The sequence below is a fragment of the Mustela erminea genome, chromosome 6 (assembly GCF_009829155.1).
Source record: "Mustela erminea isolate mMusErm1 chromosome 6, mMusErm1.Pri, whole genome shotgun sequence".
Classification (NCBI taxonomy): Eukaryota; Metazoa; Chordata; class Mammalia; order Carnivora; family Mustelidae; genus Mustela; species Mustela erminea.
The window spans coordinates 9,643,348-9,663,960 of NC_045619.1; the positions used below are offsets into that span (position 1 = coordinate 9,643,348).

At 42.1% G+C, this 20,613-nt stretch overlaps 1 protein-coding gene across 2 annotated transcripts; it reads left to right on the top strand.

The window, feature by feature from the left end:
- Positions 1 to 595: 595 nt before the first annotated feature.
- DDX17 (DEAD-box helicase 17) lies at positions 596 to 20,487 on the top strand. 2 transcript variants are annotated; one of them, XM_032346275.1, is made up of 13 exons: positions 596 to 887; positions 5,215 to 5,365; positions 5,786 to 5,885; positions 6,483 to 6,616; positions 6,928 to 6,993; positions 9,107 to 9,248; positions 9,616 to 9,776; positions 9,861 to 10,033; positions 10,371 to 10,481; positions 10,727 to 10,788; positions 12,183 to 12,242; positions 16,236 to 16,478; positions 17,475 to 20,487. In XM_032346275.1, exons 1-13 carry the CDS (start codon positions 838 to 840, stop codon positions 17,978 to 17,980), a joined length of 1,959 nt encoding a protein of 652 aa, XP_032202166.1. In that variant the 5' UTR covers positions 596 to 837; the 3' UTR covers positions 17,981 to 20,487. The 2 variants fall into 2 exon arrangements, with proteins under 2 accessions (XP_032202166.1, XP_032202167.1); XM_032346276.1 differs by having other exon boundaries at positions 16,236 to 16,472.
- The last annotated feature ends 126 nt before the right edge of the window (positions 20,488 to 20,613 follow it).

The following is a 20,613-nucleotide window of genomic DNA, read 5'->3' on the forward strand; positions in this document are numbered from 1 at the left end:
GGCCAGTGACGGTAGGCCCAGGCTGGTGCGGCCATCTACGAGCGCCAGCCGGGGCCCCTAAAGACCTGCCCGGGCTTAAGACGCCTGAACACCCTGACACTTGGCGACTGCAATATGGAGGACAGTTATTGTGTCCGCAAAGCCACTTGCGCAAGGAGGCCCGGGTTCCGGCTCGCGTTCGGAACCCGGCAAAATCCTCTATTCTCCAAACAGAATGCGTTACGCACACTGCGCATCTTCGCAATAGTGGGCCGGGTAACGACGCAAAGAATGTTACGTCGCACGGGAGGCTCTTCCCCCTCACCCCACCCCACGTTCTAGTTCAGGTGGCGCGAGAGCTCTACGCCCGCTTCGTACTTTATTTTTCTTCTATTGACTGCAAAACGTGCCCGTCTGCGCAAGTGACGTAAAGTGCTTCCAAGAATAACCGTAGTACTCCGCCAAGCCCTCGGGCTATTCCAAGACGCTGTTTACGTATCGTCTCCGACGTACGTAGCGTTAAGCTGGAGCAGTCTCAGCGCCGGCCGCCATTTTGTGCAGTAGCTGGGAAGGAAGGAGACGCCTAAACCGCGGCACTGCCGGGTTTGAGCGTAGCCAAACCTACCCACTGTTTTTATAACCCCGATTCTCTGTGTTTTGCTCCCGTCTCCGACGAGAGAGGCGGCGACGGTGGCGTCTGCGACGGGAGACAGCGCGTCGGAGCGAGAGAGCGCCGCGCCTGCCGCCGCCCCAACAGCGGAGGCGCCGCCGCCATCGGTCGTCACCAGACCGGAGCCGCAGGCCCTCCCGAGCCCGGCCATCCGTGCCCCGCTCCCAGATCTTTATCCGTTTGGGACCATGCGCGGAGGCGGCTTTGGGGACCGGGACCGGGATCGTGACCGTGGAGGGTAAGGGGGGAGGGGGAGAGGGAAGGCCTCGAGTGTGCGTGGGCCGGGGGGAGGGGGAAGGTTGTTTGCTGAGGGAACCGCAGCTTGCGGCCGAGAGGGGGACCTGGAGCGGACTGCGGGCCTGGGACCGACGCCTCCGACAACGGGAGGCGACGCGTTCCTGGGACATAAGAGCGGTTATGGTGGGTGGGCCTGCGCCCCGGGATCACGGGTGACCCGGCGGGGGGGGGCGGCCTGGTGACGCCCCAGCCCCTCCTTGCGGACCGCCGTCGTGGCGGGGAGCGGGAGCGACCCCCGAGCGCCGCGGACCTGGCCGGGCCTCGCCTCGCTGCCCGGCTTTCGAGCCCCGCCGATTTGGGCAAGTCATTTGATCTCCAGGCCTCCGCGTTCCTCTGTAAAACACGGATGTTCTTGCTGAGAAGAGGAGGAGGTCTCCGAGTGCGGCCTGGGAAAATCTTGATGCCAAATGGCTTCCCTTACGTTATCTGTCGCCAGAGAGGACTGTGAATGGCGCTGCAAAGTAGAGACCAAGAGCCTGATTGCTAGTTTAAATACATCTTTAAATCCCCTTTAGTCGTATTTCAGATAATTCGAAGGGAGCACATTGGACAGTGAAGCCCGGGAATTGTTCACCATCTAAAGGATCATATTTGAGGAGGAAGGGGTTTTTTGTTTGTTTGTTTAATTATTACTACAGGATTCGTCCCCATAGCGCGTTCTTTTTTCCTCCAGTTGGCCTGGGGTATTTTCCCAGCGTGGGTAGAAAGTTTTCGATGGGATAATGCCACAGTTGAAAGTTAACAAGATTAAACCTGAAGTCTTCCCAGATAACAGTTTGAGATCTTAACATCAGTTAAAGGAAAAAGTTGATTAAGAGATTGATGTTCCTCTGTGCTGTTACTTTTTTGTAATAAACCTCTTACCTCTGGATAAAAAGTAATGGAAGGCCAGTTATTGATACATACATGACCTTGTGCAAGATCCTGGACCTTTTTGTGAGCCTAGTGGGCATCGTCATTGCCTTTACTTTGCATTGTTCTCAGGAATTGAGGTACCACGTAAAATTGTCTCTTAGTAGTAGGTGTTCTGTTAATGATACTTTCTCCAAACATTGTCTTTTGTGGTTCAAACACAGGACTCCCGTTCTAGTCACAAGCACTTCAATTATCACCTGAATTACAAAATAAAAAATTTATACCTTGTTAGAAAGGAAAATACATAATGTTAAATTTGGAGGGCTAGAAGTGGAATATTTGCTTAGTGTTTCACAGTATAGCTATATTTAGAAGTGAATTTCAGTGCAACCACTTAAGACAAAGAACTTGACATTACCCAGCAGAAAATGACCCAGTAATTCCTCTCTTAAGCTTTATACCCCAGATGGTAAAGCCCAGAGAAATCCTTGTACACGTTCCCCGGGATTCACGGACAAAAATGTTTTTACCAGCACTGTTTGTGACAGTTTTGGAAGCCATTCTTATGTCTGGATAAAGTGGGGGTGTCCATACAGTAGAATATAATACAGCAGTGAAAAGAGAAAACTTATATCAACACGGATGACTCACAAGTGAAAACTCAAGTTGTGGTAAAAAAGGATAATACCTATAAGGATACATACAACAAGACTCAAAAAGCAAAATTAGTGGTGGTAGGTACAGGGTTTGTAAACTTGAAATAGGTACAGGGAGCTACCAAGGTACTGATAATCTGTTTCTTGGATGTGGGTGTTTGGTTTAGAAGTTTAACCATAATACGTTTTAACAAAAATTAATTTGAAAAAGTGAATTATCCATACCTAACCCCATATTGACTATCAGATGACATTTTTTTAAAAGCTTTAAAAATTTGAAACAAAATGGCAGTTTTTCATAAGGTCTGTGTCCTAATTCTCCATTTACCATGAAATTTCATTTATGATTTGAATAGATATATTCTTTTTTTTTAATTATTACTATTTCTTTAAAAAATTTTCTATTTTTTATTAACATAATGTATTATTAGCCCCAGGGGTACAGGTCTGTGAATCACCAGGTTAGATAGCTGTATTCTTAACTGAATGTTAATGAAGCTGAAATGGATTATTATTTTGAAAAGGAAATGGAAGTGTGGTCAGTGTACATGTAAAATCCAAGTTATGTGCCTTGTACATTCAAACTAGCATGATAATTGCATGTAAATCTTCAGACCTGCATTTATTGCAAAGCAATCAAAATATTTAATGAGCAGTATAGTATGCCAGGGATTAGGATGTGTGCATCTTCGAAGGATGGCAAGAACGTGCTCAAAAATTCTGTAAGAGTAAAGAGGCCATCTTGAATATTGAGGGAAGCTTTAATTAGAAAGGTGGAAGACAGCATATTTTTAAAGAACCCTGTGTTTCAAATTACATCTGTGGTGTAGAATGATAGATCTTGGTTAAATGGTCAGGGCAGTAGAGAGATAAGAGAAACCTCTTTCTTCCTTTGAGTAAGCCTTAAAAGGAATGTCGCTTTCCAGAGTTCTGTGTTCTTGTGGATCATTAGTTTAAGGTCCAGGTAGCATGGGAATGCAGAAGCGTTGGAATGCAGGAGAAGCATTGAAACAGCATCTACTAGGAGCCACGTAAATTACTATAAACTAGGGTGACAGTCTCTAAAAATTGGTATTACAATTCTTCGTAAACCTGACGATCTAAAAACTTGGCTTACCTATTACAGATGTGCGATGGTTCATTTGTAAAAGGGGGGGGCGGGTTTATCCAGGTGGTCTTTAAAGATCATTGTCTGTTCAGTATTGAGCTTTGGGCCTGAGGGCAAGGTGAGGATGTAATCGATACTGTTTCTTCAATATATGTATATATCTTAGCTTCTGTTTTGATTCCTGATCTCTTACCAGTTCAGTAGTGTAAATGGAATCCATCAAGTTCTACCTATTGAGTGAAGATACTTAGTGGTCCCAAGAAAATTTTCCTGCCATCAGTCATTGTATGTTTGTATTTAGAGAAATGTCTAGCTGAGTAAGTTTTAGGAACACTCTGAATTCCAGGAAATTGAGACCCTTTAAAATAATACAGCTACTGCCTGTTAATTAGAAAGTGGAACCATCAGCAAGATGATATGAGTGGCTTAGAGTGAAAAAGGGAAGTTAAATTCAAATTCAGGAGTAAGGAAACTGAATGAAAACACAGTGTAAGTGTATACTACTTGTATAAGCAGCAATGCCCCACACTTTAATAGGTCAAAGTATGGAAATGAGGAAAAGTTGGAACATTGTGAGTTTGTATTCCAGTTGAACTTGTCTGTTAGGAATGTTAGATAAAACAAAGATTGGCTTTAAACGTTAGTTTTTTAAACCTTAAATAAGGGGTGCCTGGCAGGTTCAGTAGAGCATGTGACTCTTGATCTTGGGATCGTGAGTTTGAACCCTGTATTGGGTGTAGAGATTACTGAAAAGAATAAACTTAAGGTAAAACCTTAAGACTTTATGGTAAATTTATAGTTACTAATACTATTTCCCTGGGAACAAAAAGGTGGGGATGAAGAGGAAAAAGAGGTTATAAAACAGTTCTGGCTGTTCATTAGCACACTAAATGGAAGAATAGCCTACTAGCTTTGAGGGGGCCGAGTAGTTTTCTTTAGATTAGCAGGCAGTAGGAGTGCTTACCACAGTTCTAGATAAAAGGTTCAAGATACTCTTCCAAGTGTGGGGCGACAGGGCTTGAAATACTTTTTTTTTAACCTGTCCACAGTATTGCCTTTAATATTGAACATAAGCTAATGTCTTCCCTTGCATATATGTCTGAATATTACACAGGAATAGAGACTTCTGTTACACTCAATATCTCCAGCACCACTTAAAACACTACTTGGTACAGTGACTATTTGCTCAATGAATACAGTTATGCCAAATTGTACTGAGTGATTACTATGCCAGATACTTTCTTAAGCACTTTATATTCATCTCAGTCTCTGAAGTGATAGTATTTTGTCTACATAAGAAACGAGTACAGAGAAGTTAAATTGTTAAAAATCATACCATAAAAGGCAGAATAAAATTTCAAACCTTTTCAGTGATTCTAGAATCTGGTTGTAACCCCTATTAGTTTTCTAAACATAGGAGTTTGATTTTTTTCAGCTATTGTAATCATACCTATAACAATATTATTGGATAATAAAGGAAGTTCTATAAACTTTTCCCCATACCTTTGAATAAGAATTAAAAAAACAAAAACAAAAACTTGTTGAAGGGGGCTGGTAGTATCCTAAGAGAAAATCTTTTGCTTGTTTTATGCCACCTAAAGTATATTGCTTTTAAAATACTAAAAAACTAAAAATTTTGATGTTTCTAGATTTGGTGCAAGAGGTGGTGGTGGCCTTCCCCCGAAGAAATTTGGTAATCCTGGGGAGCGTTTACGTAAAAAGAAGTGGGATTTGAGTGAGCTCCCCAAGTTTGAGAAGAATTTTTATGTAGAACATCCAGAAGTGGCAAGGCTGACTCCAGTAAGTTTTGGGGATTGATTTCTTCATTTACCTTTTCTATACACAATAATGACCAAGTTGACATATTAGGCATATGATGGAAAGAGTACTTGGTCCTAAATTCCACTATTTCTCCCTCTTCCTAGTTCTCACCATGGGCAGATTACTTTTAATATTTCTGAGTATCTGTTTTTCTCCTGGGGAAAATGGAACTCTTATCACTTGCTACATTGACTAACAAAGTGGGGGGGGGGGTCCTTACAAATTGGTTGAAGTTAAGTATGTAGGAAAGTGCTGTTACAGCTATTAGAGATGTATTTTCCAGTGTAATCGTGGATTAAATCATTGTTCAGCTTCACTGGAACATAAAGTTTTGCATGTTTGGAATAACTTACTCTTTGTTGTTTTTTTTTTTTTTTTTAACTGTGTTTTCTTCCATAGTATGAGGTTGATGAACTACGCCGAAAGAAGGAAATAACAGTGAGAGGGGGAGATGTTTGTCCTAAACCTGTATTTGCCTTTCATCATGCTAACTTCCCACGTAAGTGTTCTTCAAACCAGGATTGTAAATTGTTAATTTTTATTGAACAGTACATATGGGTAATGGGTTATTTAAAGGTTTTGATTCAGGTTCAGTATTTTGTTGAAGAGTCAAGTAGAAACCTTTCACAAAGATGGTAATATATGTTCTGTTTTGTTTTTTAACTTCAAGGCTGGAAGTAAATGCTGTATTGTTGCATAAGAGTTTTTTTATATTTATAAGTTCTTTGTTTTAAAACTGAGTTTTTCATCTTCTTCTAGAAGTTTGCCTCTGCCTTTTAGAAAACAAAGAATTGGCTTTCTAGCTGGGTATAACTTGGCAAATAATATCTGACCAACAACCATGTGCCCATGCTCTGTTAGAGACACTAGGTCTGTGGTTTTAAAGTATTGAAAGGAAGGGGGATAGATAGCTAAGGCAACAGTCCTCTGAGGTAGTAGTCAGCAGGTCAGAGATTAAGTAACTATAGAAAGAAATGGCACTTTTCTTGGAGAGATACAAAGCTGGGTAAATCTTTCCCTTAAGTTGAACAGTTTTTTAGAGTTCTGGCTGTGTCCTTAGTTGTACCTAAAAGTGCTGACATCTGTTCCCTTACAGAGTATGTGATGGATGTGTTGATGGATCAGCACTTTACAGAACCAACTCCAATTCAGTGCCAGGGATTTCCTTTGGCTCTCAGTGGCCGAGACATGGTGGGCATCGCTCAGACTGGCTCTGGGAAGACTCTGGCGGTAGGTACCACCAGCAAGGGAATGTTAACATGATGGTAATTTATTTTGCTATTCTGACTATCCTGCTAATTCTTAATTCTTAAAAAATTCTGATTGAGATAGTATAGGTAATATTTCAGGTTTCTTAGCTATGGGAAATGTGTGCAAGTATTTTGTGTTCTAATTCACCTTGCACATAATGTGTAACAGCTGTGAGTTCTGATTTCACTTTTGTGGTTAGGCGTTATCAGTTAACTGTGATAATTTATGATAATGGTTTAGTTTTAGAATAAAACTATTGTTTTATTGTTCTTTCTCCCCTTCTCCCCTAGTATTTGCTGCCGGCGATTGTCCATATTAACCACCAGCCGTACTTGGAAAGGGGGGATGGCCCAATTGTAAGTGTGTTCATAATTCTAAAAATAAGCATAATTTAATGATAACTGTTTCAGGCACTGTGCTTGGCCTGTGTTTTCAGATTTCATTCTCCAACCCACCCTCCATACCTGGAAATAAAGTTACCTCTACCTTCTTGATAAAATTTTGATACAGCGCTATTAAGTGATCAGTCTAAAGTCATACAGCTGTTAAGTGGCTGAGCTTGAATTTGAACCAGTCTTACTCTTAACCGCTATGGGTACTGCCTTAATACTGCTTCATAATACTGCATTTATTCTGCAGTAAATTTTTTTTTTTTTTAAATAAAGATTTTTATTTATTTATTTATGTATTTGACAGAGATCACAAGTAGGCAGAGAGGCAGGCAGAGAGAGGAAGGGAAGCAGGCTCCCTGCTGAGCAGAGAACCCGATGCAGGGCTCAATCCCAGGACCCCGGGATCATGACCTGAGCCGAAGGCAGAGGCTCAACCCACTGAGCCACCCAGGCACCCCTCTGCAGTAAATTCTAATACAGTTTTGAATTGCTTGTTGATTGTGTGAGGAATAAGGAAGTATGAAATGATGTCCCTGCCATGTATATGTAAGTCAGATTTAGGCTATGTATTATTTGTGGTTAAGTAATATTTTTTTGTAAAGCTTTTACTTATTTATTTGACAGAGATCACAAGTAGGCAGAGAGGTAGGCAGAGAGAGAGGAAGGGAAGCAGGGTCCCTGCTGAGCAGAGAGCCCGATGCAGGGCTCGATCCCAGGACCCTAGGATCATGACCTGAGCCGAAGACAAGAGGCTTAACCCACTGAGCCACCCAGGTGCCCGGGTTAAGTAATATTTTTGTAAATGTTTATAGGGCAGTCTGGTTTTCTGGCTTTATTATTTTCACTTAAGCTACTTTGTGTAAAATGTGTGTAGTGGTTATGGAACGTTTTTTAATACCTTCTTAACCTGCTTTTTAAGAATTGAGGGAGGTCTGACGGGCTCTTGAGCTCAGGGTTGTGAGTTGGAGCCCCATGATGGGTGTAGAGATAACTTAAAAATAAAATCTTTTTTTTTTTTTTTTTTAAGATTTTATTTATTTATTTGACAGAAGGAGTGGGAGAGGGAGATGCAGGCTCCCCACTGAGCAGGGAGCCCAATGCGGAGATCGATCCCAGAACCCTGGGATCATGACCTGAGCTGAAGGCAGACGCCTAACAACTGAGCCACTGAGGTGCCCCTTAAAAATAGAATTTAAAAAAAAAAAAAAAATGAGCTTGCATTTGATATGTTTTTACAGACAAGTACATTGTTACAGTGTGTCTCAAAATGTTCACAGAAAGGATAATATGTTACTTTGTGATACGAAATCTATTCCCTATGGCCAGTAGAATTAGCTTCATTATTGTTGGCTAATATCTCATGTATTTGTACACAGAACAAGGTGTGTTGTTAACAGTGTATAGGATAACCTATTTCAAAGAGTTCTAATTTTGTGGTGTTTATGTATAAGTCATTGTTTTTGCTTACAAGTCTAAGCTTAAGATAGAGGTCAGAGAAGTATCTGCTTGTCTATTTCCTTATTCATTTGTTTTTTTCCTAATAGTTAATCCATGGTTAAAGCCACTTGTTCATCTTGTAAGAGTTGTTTAGTTAAAAGTAGGTAACAATCTGTAAATGCACTCAAACAGCACACAGACTATAATGCATCCTGTATCAAAAGTAAATTCCGGGGCAACTGGGTGGCTCAGTGGATTAAGCCTCTGCCTTCAGCTGGGGTCATGATCTCCGGGTCCTGGGATCGAGCCCCGCATCGGGCTCTCTGCCTAGTTGGGAGCCTGCTTCCCCCGCTCTCTTTCTGCTTGCTTCTCTGCCTGCTTGTGATCTCTGTCAAATAAACAAATAAAATATTAAAAAGGAAAAGTAAATCCTGTATCAAAAGCACATGTCATTTTATAAGCTAAATGTTCTCCATTTTTTGCCACACTCCAGTGCACTTGTCTTAACCTGTGCCTTTCCCATCTCCTCACATAATTTTAAAGTACCAGATTAGACAATACAGAAAGAACTTAGATTACCTTTTTGGGTTTTTTTCTTTTTTAACTTGGGATAGGTGTCTTAAACATGTGTTTGTTTTAGTGTCTAGTTCTGGCTCCTACCAGAGAGCTTGCCCAGCAAGTGCAGCAGGTGGCTGATGACTACGGCAAATGTTCTAGATTGAAGAGTACTTGCATTTATGGAGGTGCTCCTAAGGGTCCTCAGATTCGAGACTTGGAGAGAGGTAATTTTTTAAAAAATTAATGATTTTTCTCATTTTACCAGTTTTTATGAGTGAAGTTGGAGAGGAAAATAAAATAGTGGGTTCTTGTTGGGGAAAAAAGGTGTTTCAGCATCTTAGAAATTCTCAGGTGTGGTTTAATTGCTCTTAAAGGAATGCTTAACGTAGTTAGAGACTGAAACTTTGTGGCGATTTGATGATTATACATAAACCTTGTTACGTCATGCTTTCCAAGTACTGTGTTAAAATTCAACTGGTCCTCTGCAGCATCAAATGCAGCCACCAGAGCTGGCACTTCTTAGTTAGCTGAGACTGGTACAGTTTTCATAAATAATTCTTAATTGGCTCCATCTTTGGTGGTGTTTTATAGGTGTTGAGATCTGTATAGCTACTCCTGGACGCCTGATAGATTTCCTGGAGTCAGGGAAGACAAATCTTCGCCGATGTACTTACCTTGTTTTGGATGAGGCCGACAGGATGCTTGATATGGGCTTTGAACCGCAGATCCGTAAAATTGTGGACCAAATCAGGGTGTGTAAAACTGATGGTACCCTGTCTTTATGCTCTTTGGCTGTCACAGTTCTTTAGCCTAAAAGAAAGCTTTTTTCCTGGTAGCCTGATAGGCAGACATTGATGTGGAGCGCAACCTGGCCGAAAGAAGTAAGACAGCTTGCAGAGGATTTCCTTCGGGATTACACCCAGATCAATGTGGGCAATCTGGAGTTGAGTGCCAACCACAACATCCTCCAGATTGTGGATGTCTGCATGGAAAGTGAAAAAGACCACAAGTAAGATTTTACTCTTTTGATAATGCTGTTAAAGCTTTCCTAATAATCCTCCCAAGAGTTAAAGCACGGAAGTCTGAAATTTTTTGAGGCCCCAAAACAGTAAAAGCAGCACTAGCTTTCCAACTATCCATTCTTTATCTCATTCTCCAGAGCATTGTGGTTATAAGCAAGGATTCTGCACCCTTAAAATTAAGTCCCAGTTCACATAGTTATCAGCTGTATAAAAAAACGTGAAAAGAAAGTACTGTGGCTTTGGGGAGTTGATATTGTAGACGTAGCTTTTACATTATGTATGGGGAGGTCATCTCTGAATGTGTTTATTTTTACTCGTCTTCAGGTTGATCCAACTCATGGAGGAAATAATGGCTGAGAAAGAAAATAAGACAATAATATTTGTAGAAACAAAGAGACGCTGTGATGACCTCACTCGAAGGATGCGCAGAGATGGGTGAGTCCTGCGCGGAAGTAATTAGCCACAGGTATATATAGTTCAGTAGGACTTTCTAAGTTGGTGTGATGGATGTTCTATACTATTTCAGTAATATCTGACTGCACTTAGCTCTTCGGATGGACAGGGTAGTCTATTCATGTAGCGTAATAAACCTTGAGAACTCCATGTGGTAGTGCTTTTTAAAGTTTAGTTCGCCTCTCTTGAAAGTATTTCTGAAATATTGGTCACTTTTCTTCTGACAGTTGGCCAGCTATGTGTATCCATGGAGACAAGAGTCAACCAGAAAGAGATTGGGTACTTAATGGTGAGTTCAGAACTGAACATTGTCCATATTCTGTTTTAGGAATGGGCAGACTTTCTGTAAAGGGTCAAGAAGTAAATATTTTCTGCTTTGCAAACTGTACAGTGGCTTGTGTCACAGTCATTGGCTGTGGTGTAATAGCAAAAAGATGGTCCTAGGCAGTGTGTAAAGAAACAATCTTGCTTTGTTGTAGTAAAATAGTTAAGACAGATATTGCCAGATTGAATCTGTAGGCCAGTTGGCCCACCTTTGCTCTTGTTAAATGAGCATTAGGGACGTTTTGTAACATATCTCTACTGTCCTTGAAGGTCAGTAATACTGGCTGTTCATACTTTCTCGTAACTTAAACCACCCTTTATTTAATAAGATCTTGTCCTTTTTGATGTTCTGATGTTTATCCACCTGGGAATTACCCAAAACCCTATTCTTCTGGGGCTTGGGGTTGGGGGGTGGTGGTGTTGTTTTTAAGAGAGAGCTGTTGAGCAGGGGGAGGGGCAGAGGGAGAGGGAGAGAGACTCTCAAGCTGACTCTGCGCTGAGCTCAGAGTCTGTGTGGGTGTCAGTCTCACGACCCTGAGATCATGACCCAAGCTGAAACCAAGAGTTGGATACTCAGTGGATGATGCCACCCAGATGTTCCTACTTTGGGGATTTTTATGGAGGCTTCATGGCATAGGCCTGATTCTCTCTTCCCTTCCCCAAGGATGGGGGGTGAGGCTGAAAGTTCCAAGCTCCCTTATAAGCATGGCTTGGTTTTTCTAGTGACCAGCCCCATCCCGAAGCTCTCCAGGATTCCACAAAGTAGTGTCTCAGCACAAGACAGCTCTCATCACTCAGGAAATTCTGAGGGACTTGGGGTCTCCGTGTCGGGAACCAGGCAGGGTCAAAGACCAGGAATAAAAGATTCCCCTAACCGTCTCTGTACAAGGGTTTTAGGAGCTCAGGGCCAGGACTAGGGGGCAGAGACTAATACACATACTTTGTTACTTCAAAGGAAAGTAGTGTTTCTCCTTTGATACCACATCTTAAAATTGCTTTCTTCCCCACCCCCTACTTCTGGCTTTATTTCATTTGGAAGGTCGTAATTCCAGGGGAAAAATTCTAGCTCACTTTAATTTTGTTATAAATTGCTACATAGTTAGTAGTACTTCATTATTAGAGGTGTTTTTTGGTCCGTTGTCCCTCTGTTACGAGTGAGTATAATAAAGCTATTCAAAGAAGTACTGTTTCCCTTGAATTTAAAAGAGCTCGGCATGTTCTGACACCATTATTTGAAGTTTAACCTGGTAAAATAAAAAGGCCAGATGGTTAGGAATGTTTGTATGGTCATTTTATAAAGGTAACCACTCAGCCTTGGTTGTATAACTTGGCTTTCTTGGCACTCTGCTTGTTTTACAGAGTTCCGTTCAGGAAAGGCGCCCATCCTCATTGCCACAGATGTAGCCTCCCGTGGGCTAGGTTTGTATAGATAGGGGTCTCTGTCAATGGTATATGTATCTTTCGGTTTAAAGATTTGTTTGTCATTTCAAACTAGAGTTTGTATATACGTTTGTTGAGGTAATTGTTTACAAGAGAAGAATACAAAGTGTGACCCCCCCCCCACTTCTTTTAACCTTGGTTCTTGTTTTTTTGTTTTTTTGTTTTTCCTTTTATTTTCAAAGTCTCTTCCTGCTCCTGACAAATAGGCTTTGGTCTGCAGCAAGGCCTAGGCATGACTGTGGAAACAGTTAGAGGGGCAGGAGACATTCAGTTGAACAGCTCAGCTTCTTCCTGGTTTTATTCTCTTCCCTGGCTGGGTGGAAGGAGCCTGATTGAACCTGGCTGATGGAAGCTGTGTCCACAGTTGTCCTCCCTGTGCCAGTCCATCTGTACCAGACGTGTGTGTGGAAGCCCAATTCCATGAAGGCTAACATCATATATTCTTGGGACTTAATAAGTCTATAAATATGTTATCATTCAGCAGTTAAGTCTACATTGCCCAGTTTTATTTACTGGTATAAAATTACCATGGACACTCAGTTATCCCCTCTTCCCACCCATGTTCTATATCATCAATGTGCTGTTTCCCAATTTAAGAACTTCATTTGAAGCTCGTGTTCTTCTGGAGTTTTCCCACCCATTATGATTTAAGATTTAAAGAACAACTTTGTGGTACTTTATCCCGTTATTCTGAGGTAAACAGGTATAACTCAAAACTTTTGTATTAGAAAAAGAGGACATTATCTCTATCACAAAGATATTTTTAAATTATTGGCAGGTGTTTAATCTCTTGCCTAGTAAGGTCAGAAGTACCGTATTCCCTTACAGTATTTAACATAAAGGGGATAAGTGTTCAGCCGGAGTACAAAAGAATGAAGGCTTTCTATACATAGCACTCATCATTCCCTCCTTCAGAGGTGGTGACCTGCAGCCATGACTGAAACTTGTCTCTGCCCTCTGAGGTCATGTCTGGATCTGTGCGGTTAGAACTCGGGCCTGTTGGGAGAAGAGGCTGAGGCCTGAAAGCAGTTTACACAAAAGCTTTCAGTGATGGTGGTTTTTAAACAGGCTTGCTATGTGCTGGTAGCTTCTTTGTGCATCTTGCCTAGACAATTAAAAATATTTGTTCCTTTTCCCCCTGCATTTCTAAACCAAATCAATTGGCTGCCATTAGAATAATTTAGACTCTTACCCTGCCCCCACTCATCCATGTGAGGGGAGAGGGAAGGTACCTGAGTCTGTTTCTTGTTACTCAGCATCAGTGCTTGTTTCGGGCCCCTTGTTTGCTGCCTTGTAAAAATCAAAAGGAGGGGGAAAACCCACCAAAATGGCAGAATGCTGACCAAGGTCCTACAAGATCCTGGAAAGTGAAGGCTTCTACCTCACAGACAGGGGTGCAATTTTCAGCTGAGTCACCAGGCCTTTTTTCACTTCCTGTCGAGCGATGGCCTCTTAAATGTTCCCTTCAGGTAAGTTCTTCATTCCCGTAGTTTTACAGTAGTCCTCCTCAGGAAGCCACTAGTCCCTTTCCACTGGGATAGTTTTAATTTTTTCCTTTTTTTTTTTTTTTTGTTTTTTTTTGTTTTTTTTTGTTTAAACTACACACTGTGAAACTAAAAGTATTGAATTTATTTTGTTTTGTTTTTTAACAGAAGCTTTGCTAGCAGCTGCAGATCACTCAGTACATGGCCGAGGCAAATCTGCATTGGCCCGAAGCCGCTCTAGATGAGCCTGTTGGTTCCTTTCAGTCCCGCCCACTTAGCGAACGGATGCTCAGGCCATGTCCTAGGGCTTGTCAGACAGAAAGTTGTTCTCCTAGGCAGCTGGCCAAAACATTAACTTCTCAATTTCTTATCCTGATACAGCATCTTCTCTAAAGGCAGCAAGATTATATTGTGGCAGCGCACAAGTAACATCAGGGCAGGCTTGACTGGAGAAAACCAGATTCTGCGCTTGCTCCTGTGTGCCCTGAGCCAGCCCTGTGTGTACACACAGGACACCTTTCTAGTGTGAAGACCTGGCACCATGTCTGTCCCCTGTTGAAGCCCTCCAGAAATACTCCTAAGTCTTAGTTTCTGAACTGTTGACTCCAGTCCCCAGTGCTTTCTGCTAGGAAAGCACACATCTGCGCGTTCAGTGCAGTCCCTCAGCTTGCTCTGCTCCCCATGGTCAAACACCGTGGGACTGACTAAGGAGCATTATCCCAGCTCCGAAGACCTGGCCATGGAGCCTAATTCCCATCCCCTCACCTTCCGTCCATCCTGGCCGTGTCCATTTTTGTTTTTCCTTTGTTGCATCAACGACCCTAGCCGGAGACTCACGCTGCCCCCTGTGATAACTGCCTTCTCGTCTTTCTGGTGTGATTTCAGGACTTTAGGGGTCAGTAAAGACTGAGGAGCCTTTATTGTAATAAGAAACAGACATTAATGCCCCTTTCTTCACAGGCCCTTTAACAACAGCTGAATTTTTTTTTTTTTTTAATCATCTCCCCTTTCCCCTGAAATTAATCCAGTCTGGGCAATAGATGCAGTCTGACCCTTTGGATGTAACTTACATTTTTTTATTAATTATTTTTTTCTACAATCACCCCAATTATCCTTGGGGGAGGCGTTGGAGGACCTGAAATTTTTACCCGAACCCAGGTTCTCCGGCGCTTGGCAACCAAATGGGGCTACAGAGAAGCATCTAAGCCAGTTCACAGAGCGAGCGTGTGTGGGGACTTCTCACTGCCACGGACCCTTGATGCATGCTCCCCGCGCTCCAGTGGTCCCGTGTCAGAAGGCGGAGTTTTCGAAAGGAGGCCGCCAAAAATAAAAGGCAAAGAGACGGGATCGGCTGCAGCGGTTTCCCAAAGGAGGAGGGAGTGTGCATCGGTCTGGTAACAAACAGAGAATGTTTTTTAATTATTTATATCACAAAAATCTGTGTTTTATCTAGGATATTTTCTGAATATTCTTTGTAAAATGCAGATTTTTTTTCCACAAAACATTAGGATTCTTTGTTATATTAGATTTGTTTGTTTAAGTAGGTAAAAATATACATTTAGCTGAAAGCATTACACTAACATTTACATACTTGAAGCATTAGGAGGTTATTGAACCCAATTCCCAGCAGTGGATAGAACATTAAACTGGATCTCAAGGTTTCATGGTTTTTCCCACCCTCTTTGGCTATTTAATTTCCCAGGTTACGTAGATAATCTTCAGTAATTGAAGCAAGTACTGAGTTGAAATAACCTTGAGTTGAGCAAAAAACAAAAACAAAAACAAAACCCCTCATTTGGCAGAGCTGGGCTTGGTTTGGTAGTACAGTGAAATTTTAGTGTAATGTGCTCTTGTGGTAATTGAAAGGGGAAAGCTAATTCAGATAATTCTGCAAAGGAAAATAGGTGTGTACTTAACTTTGGCTTTGATGAGTTTTTTAAAATATGAGAGCAAACATTTTTTAATCTAAATATTTCAATTAAGTCTCCTTGAAAATGTAGTAATAAAGTATATGAAGTTTCTTTTCTCATTTTGCTCTGTGACTGGTTTAAAGGTAAGTTTGTTATACTACTGGTAGATTTTGCCAGGCTTCTCCCAACAGAGTAGAAGTAATTGGACCTCGTACCTTATCGGTAGTACCACTTCTGCATTTCCAGTGTTGAAAAGGAACTGGAATTTGGTGACAATTCCTGCCGGTATATTGGTTCAAATACAGAGGCAGGAGTTTGGATGGTTGGATGGGATTCCCTTGGGAGTTTTACAGCTTGATAAAGATGCCACTTCCTGTGCATGTCCCGAGAATCATTAATCCTCTTTTACTCTGTTGGGATGAGTCTTTTTTTGTTCCTGTTCAGAGTGGTTACTAACTTACTCTTCTTTCCTCTTGCTGTCATCTGCATTCGTGCTTCCCACCTGTTGTTGGCATGTCCTTTACCTTCTCTTTCCCTGCCGCACCAACCTCCGCACTGACTCGTCCTTGGCTTGGAAGATGTGGAAGATGTCAAGTTTGTGATCAACTATGACTATCCAAACAGCTCAGAGGATTATGTGCACCGTATTGGCCGAACAGCCCGTAGCACCAACAAGGGCACCGCTTACACCTTCTTCACGCCAGGGAACCTAAAGCAGGCCAGAGAGCTGATCAAAGTGCTGGAAGAGGCTAATCAGGCGATCAATCCCAAACTGATGCAGTTGGTGGACCACAGAGGAGGCGGCGGAGGAGGGGGTAAGGGTAAGTCCTGGAGTTTTCCAGGTACTGCCAAGGTATCTTTCTGTGCTTATTGTGCGGGTTTTGGGTTGTGTTGTTTTGTTTTGTTTTGTTTTTGAGTATGTTGCTTAATAATGGGATAGTGATTAGTAGTTTTTCATAATCCCTCTTAAGTAAGACCACGTGAAGGGTAGGGGCGCTGTCAGGACTGTCCTTTTGCAGCCCAGCATTTCCGTAGACGGTGCTTTAAAACGGACCTTTGTGTTTTGAAGTACACGGTGCATGTTCAGAATTAAGCTGAATTCTGGTTGCTTTTAATACCTTCAAAAAAGCCTCAGTGTATATTAATAGGTTTTTGGCTTTTCAGGGGAAGAGATGAGTGAGTTCACACTATTCTGTGGTCTTAGAAACAGGTGTAGTTAATGGCTCTGAAAACTGGGTAGTGCAAAATATACTAGGATCAGAGCTTCTTGACTACCAGTTTGGTTATCGTTTTGTCCCAAACTGAACTGCATGCTGAAGCTGTTAAAATTACCTAAGAAGTTTCTTAAATAACAAGGTTTTTGTTTTTTAAGTGGGTTTGGAATTGTGCCTGGGATCCCAAAGCTTGTGAGGTAACTGCGATGCCATCAGGTCCACGAAGGAACGTTTGAGAAGCACTGCGTACTAGTAGAGGGTCTGGGGAGGGGGGTCTGAACTTGTTTTTTAACCTGTGGTAAGTCACCTAAACTAACTTTCCCGTTGTTCCTGCGTTTTGAAGATTGTGTTTCTTGGTAAATCCTCAAAGGGGAAAGGGACCTAAAATGGTGACGAGTGGAATGTTCATTCTTTTGAGTATGTCCGATTAAAGAACCAAATTATGGGTATAGTTTCAAAGTAACTGATTTGGAGGCTGGCCTAGCTAAAGATCTAGAAAGAATGTTGAGTACTTTGGTACCTCATAGAGTCTTTGCATCTGGTTGTGTTGGGTTGTGTATCTGGCGTTATTGGCATTAAAAATACCTCGTGTCCTCCCCTCAGGAGGTCGTTCTCGATACCGGACCACGTCTTCAGCCAACAATCCCAACCTGATGTATCAGGATGAGTGTGACCGGAGGCTTCGAGGAGTCAAAGATGGTGGCCGGAGAGACTCTGCAAGCTATCGGGATCGTAGTGAAACCGATAGAGCCGGTTATGCTAACGGCAGTGGCTATGGAAGTCCAAATTCTGCCTTTGGAGCACAAGCAGGCCAATACACCTATGGTCAAGGCACCTATGGGGCAGCTGCTTATGGCACCAGTGGCTATACAGCCCAAGAATATGGCGCTGGCACTTACGGGGCTAGTAGCACCACCTCAACTGGGAGAAGTTCACAGAGCTCTAGCCAGCAGTTTAGTGGGATAGGCCGGTCTGGGCAGCAGCCACAGCCACTGATGTCACAACAGTTTGCACAGCCTCCAGGAGCTACCAATATGATAGGTTACATGGGGCAGACTGCCTACCAGTACCCCCCTCCTCCTCCTCCCCCTCCTCCTTCACGTAAATGAAACCACTCAAGTGGTAGTGACTTGTGCAGACTTACTACATTTAAAGGAACGCTGTCTTTCCTTTTTTTGTTGTTCTCTTCCCCTTTTTTCTTTCTTTTTCTTTTTTTATTTTTTCCCCAACCATTGTGATTTGTCTTTCATGCAGATTAGTTAGAATTCACTGCCAGGTTTCTTCTGTCCGCCAAAATGATCCAGTCTGCAATAACAGATTTTGTAAAAACATATATATAGAGCTGACTGGAAGAGATTTTTTTTTTCCCCAACTTCTTGCATGTTGAGGATACTTGAGCTATTTTTCATCTTAAAAGAAGAAGTAAGGTATTAGGCCCTTTTGTGGGAGCCCATTTTCTTGTCCTGAGTTGGGGGGGTGGGGGGAGGGTAAAGGGCAGAAGACGGCATCTGGGCTTTAGGTTGCTTTCCTTACTGGGTTAGAAAACCAAGAGGGAATCCCCGCACATTTTCTGTAATGTTTTTTAATGTTCCTCAGGCCTGATGAGTTAAGACAGTGCTTTCTTTGCCATTGTCATTTTGGCTGATTGCTTGTTAAGTGCATTTGACAGTTTAAAAAAAAATCCTGATTGGTTTTGTCTCCCTCCTATTCTGCCTTGCCCCTTCCCAATTACTGAAAAATAACCATTTTAGTCCAGATAGACATTGAGTTTTTGAGTTGAGTGTATCTTTTAAATTAAAAACCCCAAGTGTTTATTGCAATGGTTAAATGTAGCATCTCAGCATCTGGTGGGAGCTGCCTGTCTCTCTTCCCCACATAACCAGGGACCATCTGTGAAATTCATTTTCCGACTAGATAGCCGCTCAGAGCAGAATGAACATAAATGCTCACTGGAAATTCATTAACGAGTTAAATAACTTAACCAGTTAAGTATGCATTCACCCCACAGTATAAAAACCACCTTTGATTATAAACAGAATATACTCTGGCAAATTTTCTTTCTAAACTCTTACCTGTAGAGCTAGAATGAAAGCACCTCTTTGCTAGAGCTGCTCAGCCCTTTTGGCCAAATTATCTTGAATAAAGAACCTTGGGGGTCTGTTAAGAAAGTTCTTAATTCTCTTCATACTCTTCTCTGCAGTGCTTTGTAACAGCTTTTGGATGCAAATTTTCTTCAGCATCCTTTTGCACTCAGCTTTTTACAGGTAGGTAGTGCTTAAGGAAAGTTACAGAGGACTAAAGCCTAAATCCTCACTTTTCTTCTTGAAGGTAGGTGAGTTTGTCCCCTTCATAGTGATACTGTTTTACTGAGACCTCTGTAGCACATGGGCCTAGGAGGAGTTTTCTGCTCTCGTGTTCACTGTAACAGGACAGGGAGATCAGACAGCCCTAGACCCTCTTCCATATCCAGTGTTAAGAGTATTAATTTGTTGTGCTCTTACTGGGTGTTCGTGAATAATGTAGTTAAAGGGGGAGCGCTCCACTGCATCCTTCGGCTAAGGCCTGAGGATGCCTGCTGGTTTACAATATCTAAATACTTGGGTTTTTTTTTCTTTGTTTTTCTTTTTAAAATTCTTCAGGGAGAGAGAAGGGATGGTTTCTGAGGGGTTCTGAAAAGTGTGGTTGAATGTGCAACATACAGGTAGGTTGTCCAGCATAAGCTGAAACGTACGCATGTAAGAACTCCGACGTGTTGTCTCTCCCCTCCCCCATTTTCTTCTTAACTTTACTTCCTTTTCCCCCTTCTTCCATTTGAGGCCGAGGGAGGATGGTAGGCACAGGAAAACTTGACAAAACTGCTCTGTGCTTGTAAAACCAAAGTGCCCCCTCTCTCCCTGCCAAAAAGAAAAAAAAAAAATCACTGTTTTTTGGTCGAAGCTCTGACCAGTCCGTTATAGATAATTCTTCCTACACCAAAACTGTTTTTAAACAGGTGCCACCACAAGGGGTGTCGTCCTTACTCTTCGCAGGTCTTCAAGCATCCCTTTGTGGGAAAGGTCTCTGGGCAAGCACGTGGTATTTGGTCTGCTGCTTGCTTCCCTTTTTCCGCCAGGGATGTTGTGATCATAAGTCAAAACAACAGCATATTCCAAATCTCAAAAGCTATTGTGGCCTGAGCACAATTGAAGTCTAGCAGAGTTTTTCCTATGTAGCTTTAGAGTAACTCTTCTGCTTCTCTGTCACTTATAATTCAGGTTCTGCCTTTGCCTCAGAGCATGAGCAGAAGAGTCCTCATGTGACGCTAGTTCTATTGCAGTCCTGGGTGAAACTATTTAAGCTATGGGGCTGCTGCTCCCCAGTTGCTCCCTAACAATTGATTGTGTGGACTTCTCTCATCTGAAAGGTTGGTGGCTTTTGCTCGGGATCAGTGCTCTGTTCACGTTCTTGCTGGTCTCTGAACACATTCCTGTTGCGTTAAGACTTGAACGATGTGTAGATGCGTGATGTTCAGGCACAGGATGCTAAGAGCTGTGTTACTCTTCTTAGTTTGTAAATTGTCCTTTTGATACCATCTTGTTTTCTTTTGTAGGTATAAATAAAACACTGTTGACAATAAGGTGTGAACTTTTTATTGCTTAAAAATTCCGACTAGAGTCCAGTGGTAGTTGTCTTAAACAGTTTATTTGCTTCAAGACCAAGTTTGGGGGTGTTGAACTGAGTAACCACCTTAGCACCTCAGACT

Coding starts and splice junctions, on each gene's coding strand:
- DDX17 (XM_032346275.1), top strand. CDS start 838: ATGCGCGGAGGCGGCTTTGGGGACCGGGACCGGGATCGTGACCGTGGA. Junction 888..5,214: donor CGGGATCGTGACCGTGGAGG/GTAAGGGGGGAG, acceptor TGATGTTTCTAG/ATTTGGTGCAAGAGGTGGTG. Junction 9,249..9,615: donor GATTCGAGACTTGGAGAGAG/GTAATTTTTTAA, acceptor GGTGTTTTATAG/GTGTTGAGATCTGTATAGCT.